General features: G+C 49.8%; 1 protein-coding gene across 1 annotated transcript in view; it reads right to left on the bottom strand.

Moving 5' to 3' along the window:
* Positions 1-9,257: 9,257 nt before the first annotated feature.
* Positions 9,258-24,138, bottom strand: part of ANP32A (acidic nuclear phosphoprotein 32 family member A) — a 37,393-nt gene continuing 22,512 nt past the window's right edge. The window contains exons 2-7 of the mRNA XM_037155613.2: positions 17,085-17,234; positions 16,710-16,832; positions 14,128-14,326; positions 12,861-12,958; positions 10,748-10,811; positions 9,258-10,490 (exon numbers count right to left, since the gene is read on the bottom strand). Of these exons, the coding sequence (XP_037011508.1) occupies positions 10,429-10,490; positions 10,748-10,811; positions 12,861-12,958; positions 14,128-14,326; positions 16,710-16,832; positions 17,085-17,234 (696 nt within the window). The 3' untranslated portion in view covers positions 9,258-10,428. The remainder of the gene's footprint in view (positions 10,491-10,747; positions 10,812-12,860; positions 12,959-14,127; positions 14,327-16,709; positions 16,833-17,084; positions 17,235-24,138) is intronic.

Here is a 24,138-nt window from a genome sequence, read left to right as displayed (position 1 = left end):
TAGTTTTTAAATTTTTTTAAATTTATTTTTTTAAAGATTTTATTTATTTATCTTTAGAGGGGAAAGGAAGGAGAGAGGGAGAGAAATATCAATGTATGGTTGCCTCTTGTGTGTCCCCTGCTGGGAACTGGCCTGCAATCTGGGCATGTGCCCTGACTGGGAATTGAACCGTGATTCCTTGGTTCGCAGGCCCGAGCTCATTCCACTGAGCTATACCAGCCAGGGCTAAATTTATTTTTAGAAAGAGAGGAAGGGGGAGAGAAAGAGAAGGAGAGAAACATTGATGTGAGAGAGGAACACTGTTTGGTTGCCTCTCGTATGTGCCCTGACCAGGGACTCAACGCACAACCTTGTCATGTGCCCTGACCCGGAGGTAACTGCCACCTTTCACTTTGCAGGATGACTCCCAACCCACTGAGCCACACCAGTCAGGACAAGGTTATAGTTTTGGTATTCTTCTGGAGCGTTGTTTTTATTGGTACTTCATTTATTTTTATGCAGGAAGTAGTTACTGTTATATGGATATGCCAGTTTCTTTATTCACCTGTTCTGGGACATTTGGGTTGTTTTCAGTCTTTGTCTGTCACAAAGATACTGAGAACATTCTTGTTCAAATGTTTTTGTAAGAGTGTTTTATTTCTACTGAATAAATATTTAAGCAGAGAATTGCTGGGTCAGAAGGTGGATTGACAATGATAAAATTAAAAGCAATGGTGAGAACTTGTCCAGGTTGTGCCCTCTGATGCACCCACTGAATGTATAGGGAAGTCTGGCTGCTCCACGTTCTCCCCCCTTTTTGGAGTTGTCAGTCTTTTTAATGTTAGCCATTCTGGTGGGCGTGAGTGGTAACTCACTGAAGGTTTAATTGGCGTTTCCTGATGGCTATTTCCCGATGGGGCACTTTTTCATGTGCGTATCCACCATGGGCGAAGTCAATGGGGAGGTCCGCTGTGAAGTGGTCTGTTCGCATAATTTGTTCATTTTTTTCATCGGAGTTTTTGTTTTTATTGAATGGTAGAACATGTTATTTTTTCATTGATAATAAACTTTACATGCTGTTTTTACTTATATACATGTTGTTTTCTGTTCTTTTCAACAAATATTGTGTTATAACATTTCCTCCTAGAAACTTGGTTGATTTTTTAAAGCATCAAAAACCTTTTCCCATTATGACACAGTTATAAGAATTGTCAGTTTGGGTGGCCACTGATAAAATCTGGCATAATTTAATTTGTCACTATAAACTTTCAAGGGATACCTCAAACCCACACTGTGCTTGTCTGCCATCTGGAACAGGGTAGAAGATAAGCGTCCCAATCAATGCCTTCTGCTGTGGCCAGCATGGTGGTCAATAACTACTTGTTTAATATTTTCTGTGGTCCGTCTCACTAAATACTGATCTTTTGGGGAGAATTTGACGCTAACAGAATTGTTGATCTATCCTCCTACTTAAGGCCCCTCATTGTGAGGACTCCATATTTCTGTTCTTTTTTGCCTTCTAAAGAATTGAAGGGCTACAACGGAATATTATTTGGCCATGAAATTCTACCATTTGGGACAGCACGGGTGGATTTAGAGGGTATTTGCTTGTTCTCAGTCAGCTGGAGTGCTGGGAAGTCTACCCCACGGGCCAAGACAGTGGCAGCAGGAAGCTCTTACACTGAGTGGGTTGAGAGCTGGAAATAAGAATGGGTGGGGCCCACGCTCACCCAAAGTGGGGCCGGTGAATGGAGAGGGCTGCAAGCGCGTCAAAACCTGGAGTGATAACCGGATAGGGAAAAATGGCCTCCTCTCCCTATCCCTGAAAGAACCTCTGGCTCGAGCAGAAAGGCTGGGATGGGAGCCCACCGTCCTCCCAGGTTGGGTGGCACTTGAGTGAGCCTCCTTCCCTTTGCACCGGCGCCTGCCTCATGGGTTTGCTGCCTCTTTTGTTCGGTTACATGCAGTGAAGTAAGTCAGTCGAGGAAGGTAAATACCACATGGTTTTACTTACATGTAGACTCTAAAGAATGATATAAACAAATAAAACTGAAACACACTCATAACTACAGACAGAGAACAGTGGTTGCCAGAGGGGGGGGGGGTTGGGGTGAAAGGTTGGAGAGATTAAGAAGCACAAATTGGTGTTACAGAATAGTCTCGGGGAAGCAAGCATAGGAAGTATAGTCAATAATATTGTGAGAACTATGGATGGTGCCATTCGGGGCACTGGAAACATTGAAGGGAACTCTATATAAATTATATGATTGTATTACCACTAAACTCTGTACAAAAAACTGATACATAATGAAAAATTTAAAAAACTATATGCTTAGACTAAAAAAAAAAAAAAAAAAGATACTTTACTAGAAACTCTACCCCCAGCCCCAGCTTTTTGGGGTATAACTGATATGGAAATTATGTATACTTCATGTGTACATCTTAGTGTTTTGATACATTCATATGCTTTGAAAAGATTTTAAAAAGGATTGAATGGCAGCAGCTTGGAACTGATCAGGAGCAGAAGGACTGTGACAGGAACCTGAACTGTGGCGTCAAAGAGACTTCCAGAGGCCAGTGAGGGCAGGCAAGGACATGCGAGAGGCCTAGAGTACGTGAGTGTGGGCTTCAGAGCTCAGACTCGGGTCTTCAGACAGTCCATGTAGCCTCAAGTGCTTAGCATGCCCACGGCCTCTGTGGGAAAGAAGCCCAGCCTTTCTGCACTGTTCGTAGTGCTTCCAGAATAAAGCTGGAGCACCCTGGCCAGACGACTGGAGTGGGGATTGGTGACCAAGCCAGAACCTGACCAGTGGAAGGCTCCCTGTTGTTGGTGACTAAGCAGTTCAGGCACCCCCTGCTTGCCTGGGGTGGGGACGGTGGGACATGCAGAGAGCAGCGGGGTCCACCGAATGGCTGAGGCCCCGGAGCTGCCATTATAATAAATATCTGAGGGCAGAGGAGACTTTTTGCTGCAGTTCTCCAAGATGCCTGTGAGTGGCTGGGACCCGGGGAGGCTGGGCTGTGTGGGGGTTCCAGCTTTCCCCCTGCCATCTGAATTCCAGGGTTGAAGTGTGCAACACTGGCCGAAGGGGTATGAGTAAAAGGGGATGTGTGGCTTAGATATCAGGCTACTGGTTGCTAAATGGACACTCAGTTGGGGAGCTTCTTGCCAGAACAGTCCTCAGGGTGGGTAGGCCTGAGCCCATGTGCACAGACTACCACCTCTACCTGGCTAGAGCAGAGAAGTCAGGGGTGTGGGGTCACAGGGAGTCGGCAGCCTCCTGAGAGGAAGCCAGCAAGCTCCAAAGAGTCTGACATGACAGACAGCTCCTTTGTGGACACCCACAAGCACCCAAGTGGGAAAGACCTGGCCCCTTCACCTGCCCCAGTCCCCCTTCTCCACCAACTTGAACATGCAAGGAAGCTGCATTAGGAAGAAGGGTGCCCTTTCACCTCAGACCTTCTGGATCCATGTATGGTCCACCAGTAAACTGGCTGTAACCTGATGAGCCCACTTCCCTGGCAGTCTTCTGGGCCACGAGGGAGGCTGACCCCTCCTTCAAGCACCCCAAAGCCTGCAACTGGAGAGTCATTCTTGCTCCCCTCAAGGCTCCCATTTCTCCTCCCTCCTTTACAGTGGTATGAATGCCTCTTTGCTCCTGTTACCTGCCTCCTCATTAGTGAGGACTCTAGCAGTTGGTTTACTATCATTTTTTCTATTTTTATTTCTATTATTCTCAGTAACTTCAATGACCTCAAGCAGGAACCATCCAACACCTTGGCCTCTCAGTTTTTCAATCTCTTCACCTCTGATAACAATCTGTTCCCTCATCCCACCTCAGACCCACCCCCACAGTTACAGCCTTGACCTCCTCACCTACCAGTACGCCATTGGACTTCTGCACTCTCTGACTGCGGCCCTGCCTTCTTTGCAGCTCGCTTACCTCGGTACTCCCATCCCAACAGTCCATCGACTCTAGCAGTTCTCCACTCTAGTGACCTTCTCCCATGTTCCCCCTATCAGTCACAACTCACTTCCCCTCTCAGCTACCTCATAATTCAGGGTCCATCCTCACTAATTAAAGTCTTGTAAAGTCTTTTAAACACCTGCCTCGCCTCCTGCTTTATGCATCATTGTCACCTGGTTAGGTAAACCTGCCGTCTGCTGCCTCGATGAGTGCACTCAAGCAGCTGAGCCACACTGACTGGTCACCCGGTCAAGTCACAGTCACCATGTGCCCCTCCCAGGTGTCCCAGAGAGGGTATTTCCCCGCCCTCTAAAACAAGCATCTCAGCCTTCTCTTCTCTCCTGCCCTTTTGCCCCTCTCTGCCCTCAACCGCCCTGACAACCTTGCCTCTTATTTCCTGCAAAAGCAGACCAGAAGTCTGGCATTTTCCCTCCACCAAATCTCCCCATCTACCTGGATCTACATCTTTCTCTCCTGTGACACAGGATGACGTGTCCTTTTCTCTACCAAAGGCTAAGCTCCTATTTAGTTACAGGGCCCCAGACCTCAGATTTTCTCTGAGATTCCTTCCATCTCTTCCACTGCCGCCTCCCTCTCCACAGGATCATTCCCATCAGCATGCAGACGGGCTCTCTACCTCCCAGCAGCTCTGGGAGGAAGACGGTGTAGAGAGGAGGCTCAGCCCAGGTCCCGCAGGCCTCCTGGCTCTAGCCCAGTGCCACCGGGCAGGCTGCCCCTTTCTGTGTTTCAGTCATTGGAAGGAGCTGCTGTTGTCCTTTCTAAACATCTAGTGTCCCTCTCTCCAGAGGCAGCAACCAGTTCTCCGTGTTCCCGAGGTTCAAGTCATTTTTGTTGCAAGGCATCTGTTCCCGGGGACTATGGGGAGACTGGTTTTGTCACAGTCTGAAGAACTGTAGAGATGAGTGGGAGGACTGTGCTGGGCCTGAGAGCTAGATTCTTCAGAAAAGGTGTGAGATTAGTCAAACCAAGATTTGGAGGAGATGAATCTTGCTGCAGTTAGCTGTAGGCTGCTCAGGACCCGAGAACTGAGGAAACATCTCCATGCTTCAGGCCAGGAAGGGATGGGTGCCGATACCAGCTCGTGCCTTCCTGGCTGTGAGATCTCAAGCAATTTTCATAATGTCTCTGAACCTCAGCTGATTCATCTGGAAACTGGGGAGAACAACTTCCTCAAAGAGAATTCTGCGGTCAGAATGAGATGAGATTACCTGTGCGGAGCCGTTTCATCTCCGCTTCCTTACTGACCCAGGCAAACGTGAAGGTGCATCGACCGCGCAGTCCACATGTTCAGACCTCAGAAAGTTGTTTTGCTAATTTTGCATCAGCTTTTTAACTAGGCAGCAGCTTTCTCCTGCCTCAGCAGAAAGGCTGTTTCTCCCCCCTTGATCCTTTCTACTGCCATCCCGTAGATTTGCCAGGAAACACCTTCACTAAACTTCCTATTAATATAGGCCCAACTGAGGGCCCCAGGGCAGTGGGGAAAGATGGTAACAACAGACTATTGACTAAGGCTACCGGCAGCCATGCAGTCTGCATGGCTCTCCTACAGGACACACAGGTGACTTACATGCGGTCTCCAGCTAGTGAGTCTCAGAGCCAGGAGGAGAGCCCAGGTCTGGGTCCCGAGCTCTGGTCAAGACTTGATGGCCTTCTGCAAGTTTTAGTGAAAATTTAGTTTTTTAAGAAAAACTAAGATCATCCATGAACTATTATTATGACAGTGTTTTATCGTATGTAAATTTTAAAAGGGAGGGGGAAGTACTTTTGTGTATATTATCTTAACTAGAGTGGTAAGACTGTTTTCTTCTTACAGATAATATTTGAGTTGCTTAGCCTTCTTTTTCATAAAATTGGCATCCTTCTCAATATCAGTTTTTGCTTTCTATTTGGTAATGCTCCTCCTCACTTTCCCATCGTCTCACGACCTGTGAGACACACAGGTAGTTGTCATCATCCCTTTCACAAGGAGTATGAAGGTCCTGTAGACCAGGTTCAAACCCCAGCTCTGTCGCTCGCCACCCGTCAGCTTGGGCAGGTTAGCTCTCCGAGCCGTACTCAGCATTGAGTGCGCATGGCCACAGACCTTCCTCTTTGGCCTGCTGTGGGTATTGAGTTTAATGCAGCATTTCCCAAACATCCCCCATGAGAATCCTGTGGGCACTTGTTAAAAGATAGGTTCCCAGACCCCAGTCCAGAGTCCAGAATCAGAATTCCCAGGGGTGAGGCCTGGCCGTCTGACAGGCCCCAGGGACTTTCATCACGGAAATTTGGAAAACACTAGGTTGATTTCTATAGAACACTTAGCGTGTGTCAGGCACTAAGGAGTACATATTCACCAAGCACTTACATGGGCTCAGCCTTTGGAATGGGGATAAAATGACTGCTGGATAGGGCTATGACGAGAAACAAGCAATGCCCAAATCTACGATGGTGCCCTCACTTCATTGCATCCATCGGGACTCTTTTCAGGTTGAAATGGGATCGTCGAGTCTGTCCAGGCGATGTTGCCCCTGCAACTCCTTGTCTCCATCCTCCCAGCCTGGTACCCACAATAGGAAGTTTCTTATTTTCCAAATTCTAGGGACTAAGCCTCCTTAACCAGTTTGTGTCTCAGGCCCTTCCTTGTACCAGTCACTAGGGTCAGTTTGGAGTGTGCTGACTGCTCAGGACCAGGTCTGCTCACCCCAGGAACCAGACAGATGGTGGTCGGCCCCATCTAAACTTCAGGAATGGGGATGGGCTGTATTCACGTACCTGTGGTGGCTTCCTGTAGCGTTGTTGCCAGACCAAGAGGAGGTGATGCTTGGCAGGTAACTCCACAGACGTCCCCTCCATCAGCTCCCTAGGCCACAGTTAGCAGTCTGCAGACATACCGTCAGGTCTGAATCTTTCCCATCTTCCCTTCGGGCACATTCAGAGCCTGCACTGTGGGCCACAGTCAGGCTGATTCAGTCGCAGACCTGCCCTCATCTGTCCAACCATCGCCAGCCCTCTCCTTGCCCCACTCGCCCTTGGGCCCAGCTTGCCACGGGGGCCTATCTGAGGGCCAGTCCAGGGACTCAGGTACACCATTGTCCAAAGCTGCTTATTAGGGACCCACTGTGGGAATCCTTCCAACCCTGAACAATGAGTCTCTGAACCAGGATAAAAACAGCCTTTGCAAATCAGCAAATGTAACAAACTGAATTGCTCATCTCCCTTCCCTCATCTGCCTGGCTTTTAACCTAGTGGATAATAAGAACAAGTTCTCGTGTGAGACAGGCTTGAGGCTCAGCTGCCATGTACTTGCTGGGCTAGTCATCTAGCTTGTCTGAGCCTTGGGTTCATCTATGAAATCTGTGTGAGGACAAGGGAGGCAATGGATATAAATTATGAGAGTAGGAGCTCATAATCTAGAACTAGCACCACCATTCTCTCCAGGCACTTGTCTGCATCAAGAAATGCCCTTCTCAGGGATGGCTAACTGGACACCACTAGGAAGTCAAGCCATGAATACTCAAAAATATAGGATGCACTCCAAAGCCACATAAAACAGATACACTGTGGCGCTCACTGCATCCTGACCATCCGAGGCTTGGCTGTTCTTCCTGGAAGATACTACACTGTGTATCTTCTGATTCTCACAAGAGCTGGCCTCCTGCAACCATACAGTGAGCTCCGTAATAAGGTGCAGAAGCCCCGGACCAGGAGTCCTGGGCTCCTGGGTTCTGCCACTGCTTTGCACGGTGACCTCATGCGCATCACTTACCCTCTCTGGCTGATCTTCTAATGGCCCTTCCTTCTCAGGGATCCAGCCTTTGGCACCTGCTAGCACTTGGCGGGGAAATCTCACTCACCAGAGGTTTGCTGGGCAAGGTAAGCAACAGCCGCAGCATGCCTGGTTCCTATGGGTGTCTCAGGGAGCGGGAGGAAGTCCAGTGAGAGGTCAAAGGGCTGGGTCTGGAACCACACACCCCTGGTTTATTCCTGAGGCTCTTCTCTGGCTGTGACCAGTCAACTGAATACAGGGGCATGGCACCTACCGGAGGAGGCTGTGAGGATTCAATACAGAGACACTGCCTGTAAAGCTCAGTCCCCGGCACACAGCGAGGGCCCGGCCGAGGCCAGCTCTCCCTGGCCCCACGCCCCTGCTGAGCTTCACCCTCCCTGCCACTCCTGACTAGGCTCCGTAAAAACAGTCCAGACCTGAGGCTCCCCTTGGCTCCACTCTTCTCACCTGCAAGCCATTGGACCTTGGTTTTCCTCATCAATAAAAGAGCTACGAGACTACATGGGTGTCGATGTGAACATTCAGTATGATTCAGACAGGGTTTCCCTCCCCCACTCCCACCAGCATTAACCCAGTTGTCACCCATTTTGCCTTACACTTAATAGAATTCCGTATCTGTGAGTCAACTGGTCCTTAAAACCCCCCTAAAGGGAGCCAAGGCCGGAAAACCTCACACGGCTCCCAGGTTCTCACCAGCTCTGGGAGGCACAGAACACCTGCCTCGCTCATCCTCACAGCCCCTGTGCTTTACACAGCACCAGGCCACCGGGAGGCTGCCTCCCAGTCCTGCACAGGAACCAGGGCTCAGAGGTGGGGGGGCCGGTCCAAGGCTGTAAGGCTGAGAACGAGTATGTGGGCGCATGTATAAACTATCACGGAACATTAGTAGATCCCTTCTGGAAAGCATGGAATCTTGCACACAAGTCTTATAAAGGTCCACCTTTGGTCCAAAGACACTACTGCTAAGCATTTGTCCTATGAAATCCACAAAAAAGTGTAACAGAATGTCCACTGCAGTGGTCCACAGGAAACAGCCCAAACATCTCACCATTTGGTTAGGGTGAAGCAACTCAGAACAGCTAATGGACCACTACACAGCCTTTTTAGATGGCTTTTGAAGACACGTTAGAGGTAGAGAGAAGACTGTTAATAATGGTTACGTAAAAAAGGAACGAAGCTGCCTTATGCATTCCTGAGGTTTTAAACATCGTTTCTTTTTCACAGTCTGAACATCTCAATGAAAAGATGCTTAGAATAAGGTCAGGTCCCAAGTCAGCCTAATTTTTTGGCTTGGTGTTTAGCTTTTTTAAATCTTTATCACTTTACAGGTTTTCACCTCAGAAATGAAGCTTCGAGTGAAAAAAAGCACACCACCGAGTCTTGCTTTGCGACCCAAAGTGTCCAAACTTAGTATCGGGTCACATTTCCTACAAGAAAAGCTATTCCATCAGCGGGTTGTCTGGAATGCATCTCAGAAAGACCAAGGGCCTGTTGGACTCAAAGAAGCCATCCCCAAAAAATTGTATAAAAAGATTTATTGAAATTTATCAATGACAAACAGACATAAAACTCAAAAGTTTGGCTCTTCTGAGGGGGAGGAGAGAAACCGGTGCGGATGTTCTTTTGTACAGATGAAACGCGGGCTGGGAAACAACACGTCACTTCTAAAGCAATCCAGAAGAGGGACATGAAAGCAAACCTGTACATTCACTAGGAATCTGCAGTCATTTCAGATTTCCACTAGGTAAGAAAATACAATTTTGCGTTAGTTTTTCCGTGCTCGGGTGTATGAAAAAAAACAAACAAACAGCCCAGCCGACATGCAGCAATGTCTCCCGCACTTAGGTTCGTAAAAATGGTCTAAGCACAGAAGCGCACGTGGAAGAATTCTCTTGCCATTTTGTAAAACAAAGCGTTCTAATATCTTACAGAACAAGATAGGACAGTTCTTAAAAAAATCTTTTAAAGAGGTTGACGTTTAAGGGTTTGCTTCTTTTTTAATCATCATCACTAAATCCATTTTACTCTGGGCCTGCTGTTTCAGCTCTCTGGCTTGTATCATTGCTCATAAGAGTGACATCGGAGTCTTCTTTGTAGAACGAAGCCCACCACCATCTGTCAAGAGGGAAAGGGAATGAGAGATGGGGACTGTCCCCCAACCAGTGCCAAAATACGCCTTTAGGTTGCTATTTAAAACCAGGGCGTTGGTTGCCTCTAGCAGGCCGAAGAAATGCAGAAACCACGTGAACCAGAACAAGAGGTAAGATGTGGCTGGTGCTCAGCCCTTCCTGGGCTTTGAGAAACCAAACTGAGGCCAGCCATGGCCTTCCAACCAACTCGAGAGACTCAGGAAACACCAGGAAATGTACGAGACTCCAAACCATCCTCTGAGAGTAAGGAACAAATGCTCACTGGGTGTGTACTCAGCCATTGCAATTACAGGGACAAAAACAGACACAAAAAAAAGTAGGGGAAAAAAATAAAGAGTGGCAGTAAAAATAGTATTTTATTCCACCCCCTCCCGCCCACCCTCTCCCCACAACCCCCAGTACACTTTTCCCCTCTCGTTCCCACAGCAACGTTACAATCAGAAAAAAATAAGTTTCGGGGGGCGGGATTTGGGGGGGGGGAGGGAGATACGGGTAAAAACAGTCAAATCACAATAGGAATTTTTCAAAATAGGTTTTCCACTTAGTCATCGTCTTCTCCCTCATCTTCAGGTTCTCGTTTTCGCTTCTGACCCCTTTCTTCTTCTGGAAGAGTAAAGAAAAGGGATTTAGGTTAAACACTGGTCCCACCCCTAACAGACCACCCACTGGAAAACGGGACCATTATGTCTAGGAAGCTCCGCCATCCCAGTACTCCGAGGCAGGACATCAGCAAAGCCAGGCAGGTGGCCGTGGCCTCGGAAGGGCGTGTTCTGCCCATGGCCAGGTCCTCAAGGCCTACACAATCTACTGTCAACCAAGGGGCCAGCCGCTACCAGCCAAGAGTAAAAGGGCTGTCATACCACCAAGATCTTCTTCATCTTCCTCATCGTCTACTTCCCCGTCGTTATAACCTTCTTCATCCTCCTAGGAGAGAAGATGCACACCACGCATCAGAGGTGCCTCCGGGGCCCAGACCTGCTGAGGAAGCCACTTTCCCTACACTGACCCCAAAAGAGCCTCTCAGAGCCCACACTGGGGTGCACGACCTCAGGATGACTCTAAAGCAGACTTCTTTTGCATCAAGGACCCCTTAAAGACTCTGTAGAAACTTCACCCTACCCTAGGAAATAGTCCGATCACATGTAATATGTGCAAAAAATGTCAGGGGGGGTTGTGGGTTCTACCCCCAGGTTAAGAACTCCTGACCTGGTCCCAACAGCTTGGGCATCTTTCTAATCTGCCACTCCCTTAGGGGAATGAGTTCCTAGGCCGACTCTGCCATGTAAACTAGGCCATCCTTTCATCTGTCCTCAATCTAGTTTCAGCTTCAAGGAAGACCCCAGTTTCAGCAAGCCCAGATTTTGCGGGCAGGTCCAGCCTCACCCGACCTAGCCTGTACCCTCTTGCAAACTTGGACTGCTTGGAGGGGAGAACAAATTCAAGGACCCCGAGGACATCACCCAGCTCCTTGAGATCCAGCAAGATGTGTGTGACTTCAGTCTCAACACAGGACTCTTGCTTTGTGCTGTTCCTCATGTTAGATGCCAGTTAAAGCTCTGTTATGTTGAACACTGCTGCTAAGACATTAGGCAGCCTACTGTTTAAAAAGAAGTTGGTGATAGACTTCTTTTTTGTCAAGGGTAGAGTACCCCAATCAGTCTGTTTGCCGAGAGCCTCCGTGAGTGTATGAGCTCTCCTTTACCGGAAGCTGGAAACCTGCAGATGGTCAATGAGATTACACGCACCACCCCCACCCCCACCCCGCACGCTGCAGCTCCTGTGACAGAAAGAGCAAAATGAAAAAATCCATTAGTCAAATACTGCTCTGCCCTGGGCGGGGGGCTGTTTTCCTGAGGTGTTAGAGGTTAGCCCAGAGCCTTCACCTGGGAGAAGAGAAGCCCCAGTGCAGACCAGGCAGGAACCCAGCCTATCTCAGCAGCTCTGCTCGTCACTTGCACCTGCCAGCCTCTCCCAAACTGAAACCAGGCGGCCAGGAGACCCTGCCCAAGCGGGTCTGCGTCTGTGCACTCCGTGCAGAGACAGAGGACAGGGAGAGAAACCAGGTGTCATGTCCGGGCTGCGGTCATTTTAAACCAGCTTCGCCAGGTCTAACTTTCGTAATCAGCCAAGTAGGCTGTTGTAGAATTCTGAGCAAACTGTGGAAAATGACTCCAGATACACAGAGAGAGACTCAGAACACCCAAACACAAAACCCAGCTTTCTGGGCCAGCACCTTGGAGAAGGAAGGGTGTGAAAGTCTAAAATGGTTAGGTGGTCAGACGCCCTTTTTATGAGATGCTGTCCTTCAGCATTTTACTTATAAATCATCCTCTTGCTAATCTGATGAGTTGATCCATGTTTACAACCCAGACGCTTATTTAAGAGATGAAGAAACAGGCTCAGAAAGGCCAAGGAATGTGTCCAGAAACACGCGGTGAAATCCCTGTGCTACCTTACACTCATGGACCTTGTCGGAAAACACTAGAACCCAGCCGATGTGTTGGGAAAACGGCACTACTGCCACTGCGTGCATGACACCCATGTCGCCGACTTGGGATCCAGCAGTGTCTTCGACTACCCATCAGTTCAAGACAGTCTGATTTTCCCCAGTACACTGTGAGTGCTCAGCAAATGAACACGTGAACGCAAACAGGCAGCGATGGGACATGGGTGCCATAAGAACTAATTTTCACACAGAAACAAGAGCTGGCCTTAACCCAGCAGGCAAGATCCCCTCTTCACCTGCCTCCAGAATTCCCTCCTACCCCCTCCTAATCCAATCTCACAGCACTTGCTACAAGTCTGGCCTCTCTCAAACCAACGCAATAAAAGGCCCTGAAACAGACCCGTGTCCCCAACCAGGGCTCCCCGGCTGCCAAAGGCTGGTCACTGAGGATTTAGTGGGACTGACTCAGAGGCACCAAGTAACAGGGACTTGAGGAAATGGTACCCCCACACAACCCAGCCACTTACCTCTTCCTCTCCACTCACATCTTCTTCTTCACCTTCTTCTTCCTCTTCCTCATCCTCCTCGTCTTCCACTGCCTGAGCATCCTCATCATACTCTTCCTCTGTGCAGTGGAACGGGGAAAGAACAGAACTGGTGGTGAGCTGGCTCCTCCCTCGCACAGCACAGCCCCCAGGCTGAGGGGCCTGGCAGGGTGTGGTCCTCAGTGGGGAACCTGTGGCCCTCACAACCCCACCTACACCCAGGCCTGGATGCCTCAAGGTGACTGAACAAGGCCTGAAGTGATCCGAGTGTTAAGCCGTCCTCCTCCTCGAGCTTTACAAAAACGAAAGATCTTTCGTGGAGGTTGAAACCACAGAGAAATTGCCACATCAGAGAAACAAGTTACAGGGCCGGGGAAAGCTGAGAAGTCAATTCTCAGAAAGAGCACCTAGCCAAACTCCTCACTTTAAAAGGGAGATACTTAAGGCAGAGGGAAGAAGTGACTTGTTCAAGGTCACACATCAAATTAGTCTGAGCCTAGACATCTGGCCTTAGTTAGTATTCCAGTCCTGGGTCCTTTATATGGCATCACTAAGGCAAACAAGGCACATGAATATCTCACAAATTACTCTCATCTAACAAGGAAAAACAAAATATTGCATCTGAATTAATCGGGCAAGTGTCTCCACTCTCAACTTTACTTTGGCCATGAAGACCTGCAGAAAGCCACATTGCATTGGTGACATGGCAAAAAAAGAGGAGGCGCCCTTTTCTTTTCCTTCCTGTAATGCTGGCTGCTCGCTGCACTGCCAGGGGGCCAGCGTGCCACCCACAGACTCTGCTGCCAGGGCCCCTGGGTCCACACCCCACAAGTCCTGGACTGTGGCCCCGTGGGCTGCAGCAGCCCTCTGGCTGGACACCTAGATGGGGAAAAGAGGACCCTCAGACCATGTCCCACCTTCTTCTACCTGCTCACCCCCTCCCTAGGAGTATCCAAGTGTAGGGTCACACTAGGGGGACACTGTAGAATCTCATTCCCAGTGGGATTTCTGGGAAGGGGGGCAGGAATCAAAGTGAAGCTTCACCTAGATGGTTTTCAAGGAATTACAGTACTATATGGTCTTAGGTTGCTTCCTTGAGGCTCATGAGACTTTAAGAGAGTCAACCAGTTACATAACTAAGGACACCACTAAGCAGCCCCCTCCACAGCTCTGGAAAGAGGCTGACAGCCATATTCTTCGGCGGCTGGTGGGGGCCTCCCAACACCCAGGCCACCCCTCTGCCACCCACCATCCTCCTCATCCTCGTCGTCATCCAGGCCCTCTACATAGCCCTCGGCGTCTGAGTCAGGGGCCTCCTTGTCGTCTCGGTCGTAGCCATCGAGATACGTAAGTTGTGGGAGGAGCTTGAACACGTTTTCTCGGTAGTCGTTCAGGTTGGTTACCTCACAATTGAAAAGGTCTAAGCTCTTGAGGTTTTCTAACTTCTTCTGCAAGCAGAGAAATAAAGTCAACAGTGAGCGGTTTGCGGGAGGCAGGAGAGGAGGAGATGGGGAAGGTGCGGGGGGGGGGGGGGGGGTGGAGAGAGAAACAGCCCCGGGAAACAGGGAGGGATGAAGTGAGACAGTGTGAGGAACAAGGCCACAGGTTTTGTAAAGAAACCCTGATTTGGTCCTGCTCAGCCACAATGTCCACCTAATAAGCATGCCACCCTTGGCTGATGAGCCTCAGGTACTTCACCTGGAAAACAAAGGGCTGGACTTTAATCTTTAAAATCTTATCCAATGCGAACACTTTTATTCTGCAATGACAGCTGTTGCCTTCATAGTGACCAGCCTGAAATTCAGGTGGGGTTCTCCTGGAGCATGAAGTAAGAATTCTGCTGCTTGCCCCTGTGACTAAGGGGCCAGGGGTGACATAAGCCAACAAACTAACTCCTGCTGTGAATCATGATAATTATAATCATAGTTTACACAGCACTTCGAGGATTAACTCATTTGTCCTCAGAACCTCAATAAGGTAGAAATAGTTATTGGTTCATTTTACAAATGAGGAAGTGCAGGGCAGAGAGTTGGGTTTAATCAGGCAGCCCCGCTTCAGACCTCCTACTCTGCAACACCGCCTAGCACAAAGGACAAGACGGACGGAGGAGCCAGACTGTCCATGGCTTGCAGAGTGTTTGCTTTGCCAGAGCTCTTCCTTAGAGGGTTCTGGCTCATCTCTTCCCTGTTTGGTGTCTGTGGAAACTGAAGCCCAGAACTGCAAGGGTCACACAGCCAGCAAGAAACAGAGCTGCACCTGGTCCTCCCACCTGACATGTCTTCAAGGCACAGGTACACGAACACCCTGTCCCAGGCCAAGTCCCTGTTCCAATGGGGCCAGGCCTAACTGGCCACTAATATCACTGTCCCTCAGGGTCAATGCCAGAAACTAGGTTACCCTCTCAAGAGCATATGACCGAGACCTGGTCATTCTCAGCAGAGTGTCTAGGGCAAGAAGGGAACCTGGGCTGTGGTCTGGGTGGATGAGCCCATCACCTCCAACCAAAGCAGTTTCCCACCCTTTGGAGGTGAGTATAACACATCAGTCACACTGATAACTAGGGAGGAGGAAGCTACAAAAACATGTGTGGTTGGGCAGGAGGGGCATGGGTTGTGCGTGTGTGTATCTACAGCTGATCTCTAATGGGGACTGGTTCAGTGTTTTATACCCTCAGTCTCTCACTTCCCATACACATATATAGACCTTCAAGAATTTCGCTTTGTAAGGAAACTGACTTTCAGTTATATCAAAATAGTTCTGCTTTCCCTAGAAAATCAGTGAAAGACTTGAAAAGAAGTTCTATGGGAAGCATATTCCAGTGGTTGACCCCATGCCACAGATGGGCAGATAAATCTGAGCTTGAAAAAGGAATGCCAGCTTTCTGTTCTGTCACCTGGCCTACCTACCAGGCCCCCTTGAGTGTCTACGGAGGGCACAGAGTGCTTCTGGACAAGAGCCCTGCAAACCCAAACTGGAGAACACCCCAGCACCCACCCAGTAAACTCAGAAAAGGGATACATGCTCAACTTGGCAAAAGATCCTCAGGGCTCTTCCCTGATTCTAAGATGCATGGTTTATGATGTGATTCTTAGCTGTCCATTTAGAGTTAAGTGTGTTTATTTCATGTGGTAGTACTTCTCTTTCAAAAAAGTCTATTACTGAATCAGCAACACACTTACAGGTGACCCCCTTAAAAATCAAGAGAACACTGTCACTCAGATTACGTAGAGATTGTTGTTCTGACCACGACTTCCCCCTTCTGGCTAGTAAATCCTGAAGCTTCGGGTGTGTTCAGTGCAAGAGACAGTGGATGACCCCCACCAGGGTCCCAGACCACACAGTTCTCAGCCAGCCCAGGGGGCCTGTGTCGGGGCCAACACCTCCCCCTACTTTCAGAGGCACCAGCCTCAGGCCAGTGGCCCAGGAGAAAACAGGCTGGTCATCTCCAGGATCAACTAATTCCTGGATGGATCCTCCCTCCCCAGAGACAAGAGCCTGAAGAAAGGACAACTCCAGTTTCCAAAGCAGACACTGCACGGGGAAAAGCACTAGGGCCAGAAACTGAGACCAGGGTCCTGCCCCTCTTCGCCTTGACTGTGTGACCTTGGCCAACTTACTTAGCTTCTCTAGTCCTCAGTTTCTCTGGGGACGAAGCAGAAACAGTTGCACAAGCTCCACCTCACAGTACACAGGGACAGTTAAATGAAGTCAGAAAAGTAAGGTAAGTGAGAAAAATAGAAGAGGTTGTAAAAACTCCAAAGCAGTATTCCCTGATATCAATCCCTCCCGCCTCCTGCCCTGTGCAGAGAGGGGAGGACCCAAATGACTCACCAGTGGCTCTATTGTGCTGAGGTCTTTAATTTTGTTGCCACTTAAATTTAGATGCGTGAGGTTCGGACACTTTTCTGCCAATACTTCCAGGCCCCCTGAGATTCTGTTATCGCTTAGTTCAAGCTAAACAAGGCAGAGAGGAAAAAGCATAAACAACTCTTAAAATGAAGGCTCTGGGCTCAGAGCGTCCTGGCTCCCAGCAGACGACAGGGAAGGGAAAGTTGCCTGGTGAAATCTTGGGTCTTGGACTCTTCAGGTGTGTCAGGCAGGTGTCTGGTTTCATCTCTGATTATGTTCCCCAAGCTGGGTGATGACCCTCCCTCCTCCCCACCCCGCCTCCCTGCTTGAGAATACACACACCCACATTCTACCTACCTTCTTAAGTTTGTTTAACTTTGGTAAATTTGCGACTGAGGTGAGGCCTACGTTGATTGTACTTAAGAACTCCAGTTCTTCAAATTCATCTGTGAGGCCTTCGATTTTGCCTTCATTAGACCGACAGTTGTCCAGGACAAGCTCTTTCACCTGGAAAGGGAAGGACTGTGTGAGTGGAGGCAATGAATGGGGCTGAGGTGTGGGCAAGGTAGCAGGCCTCCTTTGAGGACAGACACACCCGGGAAGCAGTCCGTCCTACACAAGTAGTGCTTCTGGAGCACTGCACCGCACAGACCCACCCTGTCTTTTCCGCCCGGGTGGGGTTAGGTTGACATTAGCAGAGCTGCAGAACCAGGGGCTTCTCCAGATTGGAGAAGTAGCTGAACTGCCCAAGACAAATTCAATAAGCCCTGCCCCCAGCCCACCCACGGGCAAGGCTGGTGGTCTCACTCAATACCAAAGCCTCCAGATCCTAGCTCTACCACTGTTGGGGGTGTCCGCACCTCACCCCATGCCCAGCATGGCCCCAGACTCACCCCGTCCTGAAGCCAGCTCCCTACTTCCCCTCCTCAGCCCGTGGTCCCTTTACCTCCACGCCTGTGACCTTCTTTCTGCTGGTGCACCTCCCCCTCACTTGCTCTCACCCCACTCTTGACACCAGTCAAAACCTGTCCACCTGACCTGGAATTTGTCCCCATGGTCACTGCTCGGCCTATCCGGGGAAGGGAGAGCCAACGAGGGCTCCTCCAGCTCTCTCTTCGCTAGACCAATGTTGTCCTGTACAACTTCCTGCGATGACAGAAATCTCTGCACAGTCCAAGAGTGGAGCCGCAAGCCACGTGTCCCCACTGAGCACCTGCACAGTCGTTGGCGAGACCGAGGAACTGCACTTTAAATTGTATTTAGTTTTAATTAAGGTAAGCGTGAAGAGTCACATGTAGGCTACCACATCAACTGTCACAGCTCTCGACTTAGCCCTTCCCGGGTCCTGAGTGGACGTGGAAGGAGAGAATGGAAATCCACAAATCAGGATGGACTCACAACAAATGCTGAGGTAGACAAAGTCCAAAAGTTGGTCTTTGGAGGCACCTCTGTGGCTCTGTCCCCCGCCCAACTCTCTGGAGGCAGTTCATCTTATTAGGGTCCTTAGATTCTCCTCTCTTGGGCTCCAAATCCTTTACTTTTAGTAAGTAGAAAAAACTGATAAAAAGCTACCCTCTTGTTAGGTTTTTAGAAGGTAGACTTGGCTGAAGGTGGAATGCCAGGCTTCTATACAGAGGAGCTCAGGAAATGTAACCACGTCTCAGGCCTAAACTGACTCAGGGAGTCAACCAGGGCGGCCAGGGCCCTGGCTGGCCCTCCAGGCAGGTGCTCAGGGTTCCCCACTCCCGTCCCTGAGCAGCCGGGCAGGCACCTTAAAGGCGATCCCTCTCGGCCACACCTGGTGCCTGACACAGCACCCCATCTGCTCCCTGCAGCCTCTGGGAACATGTGCCGCTACTGCCTGGACATGCTGACACCTGGGACTTCTACCCAGAGGCTCTCATTTTCACCCTCGGGTCATATGGTCCGAGTCCTTCCCAGTAGTATCCCACAGTGTTCAAAGGATCATTCCTGCCCCTCAGAGCCTTTTCTTCTCAGGGAGAAGCAGGCGGTCCTTCTAATCTGTCCCAGTCCAGGGCTGCCCTGACCCCTCCCTGCAGCAGGCCAACTGGCTTAATTTCCCCCTGCAGGGCCCAGGGTGACTTGCCTTGCGACGGTCCTCCAGGTGCCCCTCCTACTGGGGGCATCTCTGGGTTAAATGCCAACTTGAAGGAACAGAACAGAACCTACAGCAGGCCTGTGGTTGGCTCCTGATGAGTTCCTTAGTCCACTCTTGCCACTTGGCAGACCAGGAGAGTGCAGGGCACATCTGGGCCCCAGCAGCCTCTAGCTCAGCACAGGACAGTGGCAATTTGCAAGGAGGGGCAAAGCCAGGCAGGGCATTACTCTAACACAGCTAGGGAACTCTGGGCCCAGGCACTGGCGCCGAGGTCCACCTCTCTGTGGTCCTTTCCTGTCTTTTCTCGTCCAGCAAGCCACCTTCTCAAAGTCAGTGACAAGAATTTCTGGGAATAAATCCTATCCTAGGGCAGGAAATCAGCGCAGAGCCAGGAAGCCAGGCCTCAAGGGAGGGGGGCAGAGCCGAGGAAGGGGGATCAAGGGTACTGGGGGAGGGAGGACCCTCCATCAGTCTGCAGTGAGCAAGGGAGACATAGGCCCAGCTTTTTTTTTTTTAGTTACTGTTTCCTTGGAAGGCCCCGAGAGCTCTTTAAGCCCCACCAAAGAAAGATAAATAAGAGAAGGGATTCCAATCCAGATACCCTCAAAGATTTCAGATAGCGGTTTTTCTAACAGGGTCAAGGGTTTTTCCTCTTATGGCCGTTAGTCCAGGAGAAGGCCCCAGAGATGCGGGGGAGGTGGTGCTGAAGAGTCAAGGGAATTCCTCCCGGAAGTTGACCTCTTCCCCAGAGCAGCACAATGTTGCCTGGGAATTCCAGATGGAGATGTCAGTTCCAGCACCACACCCAGACAGGTGGCCCTCCCTCTCAGGACCAGTATGCAATTACCACCACCACCACCACCACTACTTAATAACAATCACAGGATCTTTCCTAAGCCCTCAGCAGGTACACTCTACCATGCTTCACTCACAATGGCTCAGCTACCCCTCCCAACGTGTCCATGGGGCACTCTGCCATCTTACAGCCACGTCAGAACCACCTACCTGTCCTCAAGTGGCAGAGCGATCGTAGGAGGGTGTCTATTAGACCGAGGTGGTCAGTGTTGGCTCCTGAGGAGTGCTCTGACACTCGGGCATAGGCTTTCTCAGACCCCCAACTCAATCGGACAAGCTGCCCTGATGGCCACCTGCTCCCCTGGAGCCCCAGCAGCCAGTGGGGGCCTCTCCCAGCAGTCCCGCACCCTAGTGACACTTCCTCAGTAACCAAAGCACCAAACCCAACCTAGCCCTGGGGCAGATGAGGCTGAAGTCAGGGAGAACGGATGTGGAGATCTCCCCAGGGAGCAAGGGGCTGCTTCCAGTAACTGGGAAGGGGAGCCTGTGGTGTGGTCTGCGGGGCCTCCAAGGTCCCAGGTTTCTGCAGTTCCTTCCCGGCAGGAATTCAGCACTGTCTGGGGTGAGATGAAAGAGAAGGGGCAAGGTCCAGGCTGAGACCCCCGGGTTGATAATATCACCAAAAAGCCCAAACCACACTGGGGGAAATCCACTGCTTTTTTGAGAGGTTATGTGTCACATTGGGGATGGCAGATAAGCTGCTTGTGATGTGTCTGAAATGGACCAAACAGGAGAAAACAAAAATGCCAGCCCAACAGCTGAAATCATCAGCTGTCGACTGATGACTTCAGTCCACCGCCCATCCCCAGCCTTCATACGTTAGAGCTCCCTAACAGGGACAGGCTACTGTGTTTCACTCCCCCTAACTCGCCCCAAGTTCCTTCAATCACTCTAAACTGTTGCAGTTCCAACCTGCTTCCTCCCGTCTCTGCTTGGTGACCATGCTCTAAACCCTTCCTTGCCAAGAGAGCATCCCTTTGACAGTGGAGGAGTGTTGTGCAAAGGGGAGGGGAGTGGAGGGAAGGGGAAGGAAGGGGAGGGAGAAGAGAGAGAAGAGAAGAGAAGAGAAGAGAAGAGAAGAGAAGAGAAGAGAAGAGAAGAGAAGAGAAGAGAAGAGAAGAGAAGAGAAGAGAAGAGAAGAGAAGAAGGGAAGAGAGAAGAGAAGATGAGAAATTTAATGCCCATTTCCTCCTGCCAAATCCTGGGTGTGAGCTAAGTGTAAAGTTAAAATTAACCTAAAAATTTGTACTTTGGGTTTAGACTCACTCCCAACTCCGCTGGCCATTTAAAAATAACTGAATGTGGTTATTCTCTCTAGTCCAACAACCGAGATGGCACTGCTTCTACCAGGAGCTCTTCAAATCCCACCAACAACAAACCTGCACAGGATCCTATGCTTTATGCCTCCTGCCAACACCCCGGAGAAGACTGAACATCCACGCTCAGCCCCGGGAGATGTGAGTGGGACACTGAGAAGTTCCCTAGAAGTCAGACTGCCGGGCTCCAGTGTTTCCTGGAAAACCTGTCGCCAAAGCAAGAACACAGCAGACGCTTCTCACCAATGGGAGCAGAAAGGTCAACACAAACACATTATTATCTGAGGAACAACCCACTGACTATTTCTAAACTATGAAATTGTGTCTTTACAGATAGCTCCAATTTGACTGTTCCTCTGTGTTCCCAACACTGCAGTCCTGGTCACAATCAAATAAGTCACTGGAAGCCTGCTCTGCTCCCAAATGGGGCCTCTAGGGCAGCGGAGACATTGGACTACTGGGAATAGAGCTTGACTGGGGGCCAAGGACCTGGCCAGCTGGCTGCATGAACCCTGACTCTATCCCCAAGATCTTAGGTTCTGCCTCTACAGACAGAGGATGGTACCTGCTTAACCTATAAAATGCAAACTACAGCCTAGAAAACATTCCTGGCTTCCTGCCACCTGGGGGAGAGGGACTTCAAGTTCCTAAACTGATCTAAGAAGCTTTCTACTATCAACCTCCCCCCACTCCTCCAATCTCATTGCTCCAGGGTCCCTCAATCCTTGTACAAGGTCCCTCTCCCCAGGAGGCCTTCCCCCCACCCAGCTCTGAGCATCCCAGGGCACCAAGGGAAGCTGCTACATGAATCATTTAATCGTGTATTAAGCATCCGATCCTCCTAGAGGTCAGGGACTGTCCTCCATAATCAGCCTAGTGAGTGGGGAGTGGACACTGGAGCAACTACTTAACCAATGTCCTGTCTATGGTGCCAGGTTCAAGACTAGGTATGGGGCATAGAGTCAAATCATCGTAAAATTTACAATGTAACTGGTCCAAGACGAGCTGAATGACCCCTACCTTGTACAAACAGCAGTGGCAATATTGTTCTGTATGTCTTGTATCCCCAAGACAAGCGTAAGCCCCTAGGAGGCAGGCCAGATGTGCACGCTCCTCCTGACCTGACCCAGTGCTCTGCCCACCAGATACCCCTCTCTCCAGCCAGGACGCTCCTGTGACACTGTTCACTGAAGCAAATGCTGAGAGGACAGGAAGGCTACAGAGAGCAGGAGGTGTGGTGGCTGGCTAGGAGACAGACAGCTGGTAAACAACTACAGTTCAGCGTGCCAGGCAGTAGGCCTGAGGTTGAAACTGCATTTTTTTCAAATGCCTCCATCTCAGAGAGAACCTAGAAAGACCAAGAAAGGGGACACACTGTATCAAAGCCAGCATGGGCCTTATCATTTGTAAGGCCCAGTGCAAAATGAAAATGTGAGACCCCCTGCTCAAAAATTATTAGGAATTCCAAGACAGTAACAGCAGTGCATTAAACCCAAGAGAGCAGGGCCTTCTAAGCCCGGGGCCCTGTGTGACTGTGCAGGTCACGTGCCTGGGAAGTTGGCCCTGATTTAAGTGGACAGCTTGGGCCTAAAACTGAGCCCTCTGAAGGCCAGAACCAGAGAGAAAGCAGCTCTAGTGAGAATTACTCTTTACCGTCCAGCACTTCCTGAGGCAAGGTGGAGAGGTGGACAGAAGGCAGGCTCTGGAGCCCAGACAGACCTGGCTCCGATCCCCACTCTCCACTCACTAGCTCATCTCACCTCTCCTGGGCTTCCTCCAGTAACCAGAGTGCCTATCACCTAGGGCTGGATTTAATGGCATACGGCAGTCAGGGTATGCCCAGCTTTGGGAAAAAACCCTTTCCTTCCCCTTCATCCACAGTCCCCTTTACTGCTGTGTGCCCTGTCGAGGTACAACAAGGGAAACAAAAGTAGGCCAGGAGATCGATCAGTCACCTCAGCTGTTTGCAAGGCATCCTCACAGAATATATGAGACCTCTTAATATTTTGGAGAATTAATGTGGTGTGCCCAGAACACACCCCTCTTAATTTTACATCCACACCTTGTTTTGGTTCTTTTTCCCCACTAACCTCAACCCTTGATTTTCTTTTTTTCACTGAGCAAGAATTCAATAAATATTTGTAGCTTTGGTTTCAACCTTGTCAGTCCCTGACCAATTTAGTTTTCAGGTTCCAGCCTTGCACAGAAAAGAAGACAAATCAAATTGACCCCGTGTTTTTTTGGTGCTCATGGGTTTTAAATAGGTCAGCTTTTAAATGGGCCATCCCCTGTTGCAGATTTCTAGCTAGAAGGCCAGCCTGTTTGAGACACCAAAACAGAGGGGAAATGGGCTTCTTCCCAAAGGTGTTCGATTAGAGTGACAAATGCTTGTGATTGTCATTTTAACCATAAAATCCAGTTTTGCTTCAGTCACAGTGTGATGAATGAAACCTGCAAAAATCAGGGGGTTCTATGGGGGAAAGTCAGGCTCTGGGAGAAAAGTCAGACATTTCGAAAGCTGGAAAGGCCTTTGGGATCATCTAGGTCAGTGGCTTTTTGACCACAACCCACAGTAAAAAAAAGTACATTCGTACCTTGACTCAGCACACACGTTTTTGTGTGCACGTAGACGTAAGCAGTGAAACAAAACCTACCCTGTTAACATTACTCTTTTCTATTACATTAAATAAATTTTACACACGGCCATAGTTTGCAAAATGCTGGTCTAATTTGGCTCTTTTTCCAGAGTAAGAAACAAGATCCAGAGCTGGCCTCGAGCCCAGGAACCCTGGGCTGGGGGGATTCTTTTGCCATACCGTGTGCACTGACCACTGCGCTGATCAGAAACCACCGTCCCCAGTGGAAGACCCTGGAACCATCCACATAGCTCTCGGCACCTGCTAACAGGAGGCTATTTCTGCAGCCATAATGGTAGCTAAGACTCGGATGTCCACACCTCTTAAAGATCTTTTCAAATCACTAAGGGGTGAGCCCCCACATTGCTTAAAAAAAAATCTCTCCAAGAAAAAAAAGCATCTGAGTGTCTGGATTTTATCTGTTGCCTACAATAGAGCTCTGGAGCCACGGGTGGGAGCACATGGCCACGGGAAGTCGGTGACGC

Source organism: Artibeus jamaicensis, unplaced genomic scaffold (genome assembly GCF_021234435.1).
Source record: "Artibeus jamaicensis isolate MK-2021 breed Jamaican fruit bat unplaced genomic scaffold, CSHL_Jam_final contig_548, whole genome shotgun sequence".
Taxonomy (NCBI): Eukaryota; Metazoa; Chordata; class Mammalia; order Chiroptera; family Phyllostomidae; genus Artibeus; species Artibeus jamaicensis.
This window is presented reverse-complemented; position numbering and strand designations above follow the sequence as displayed.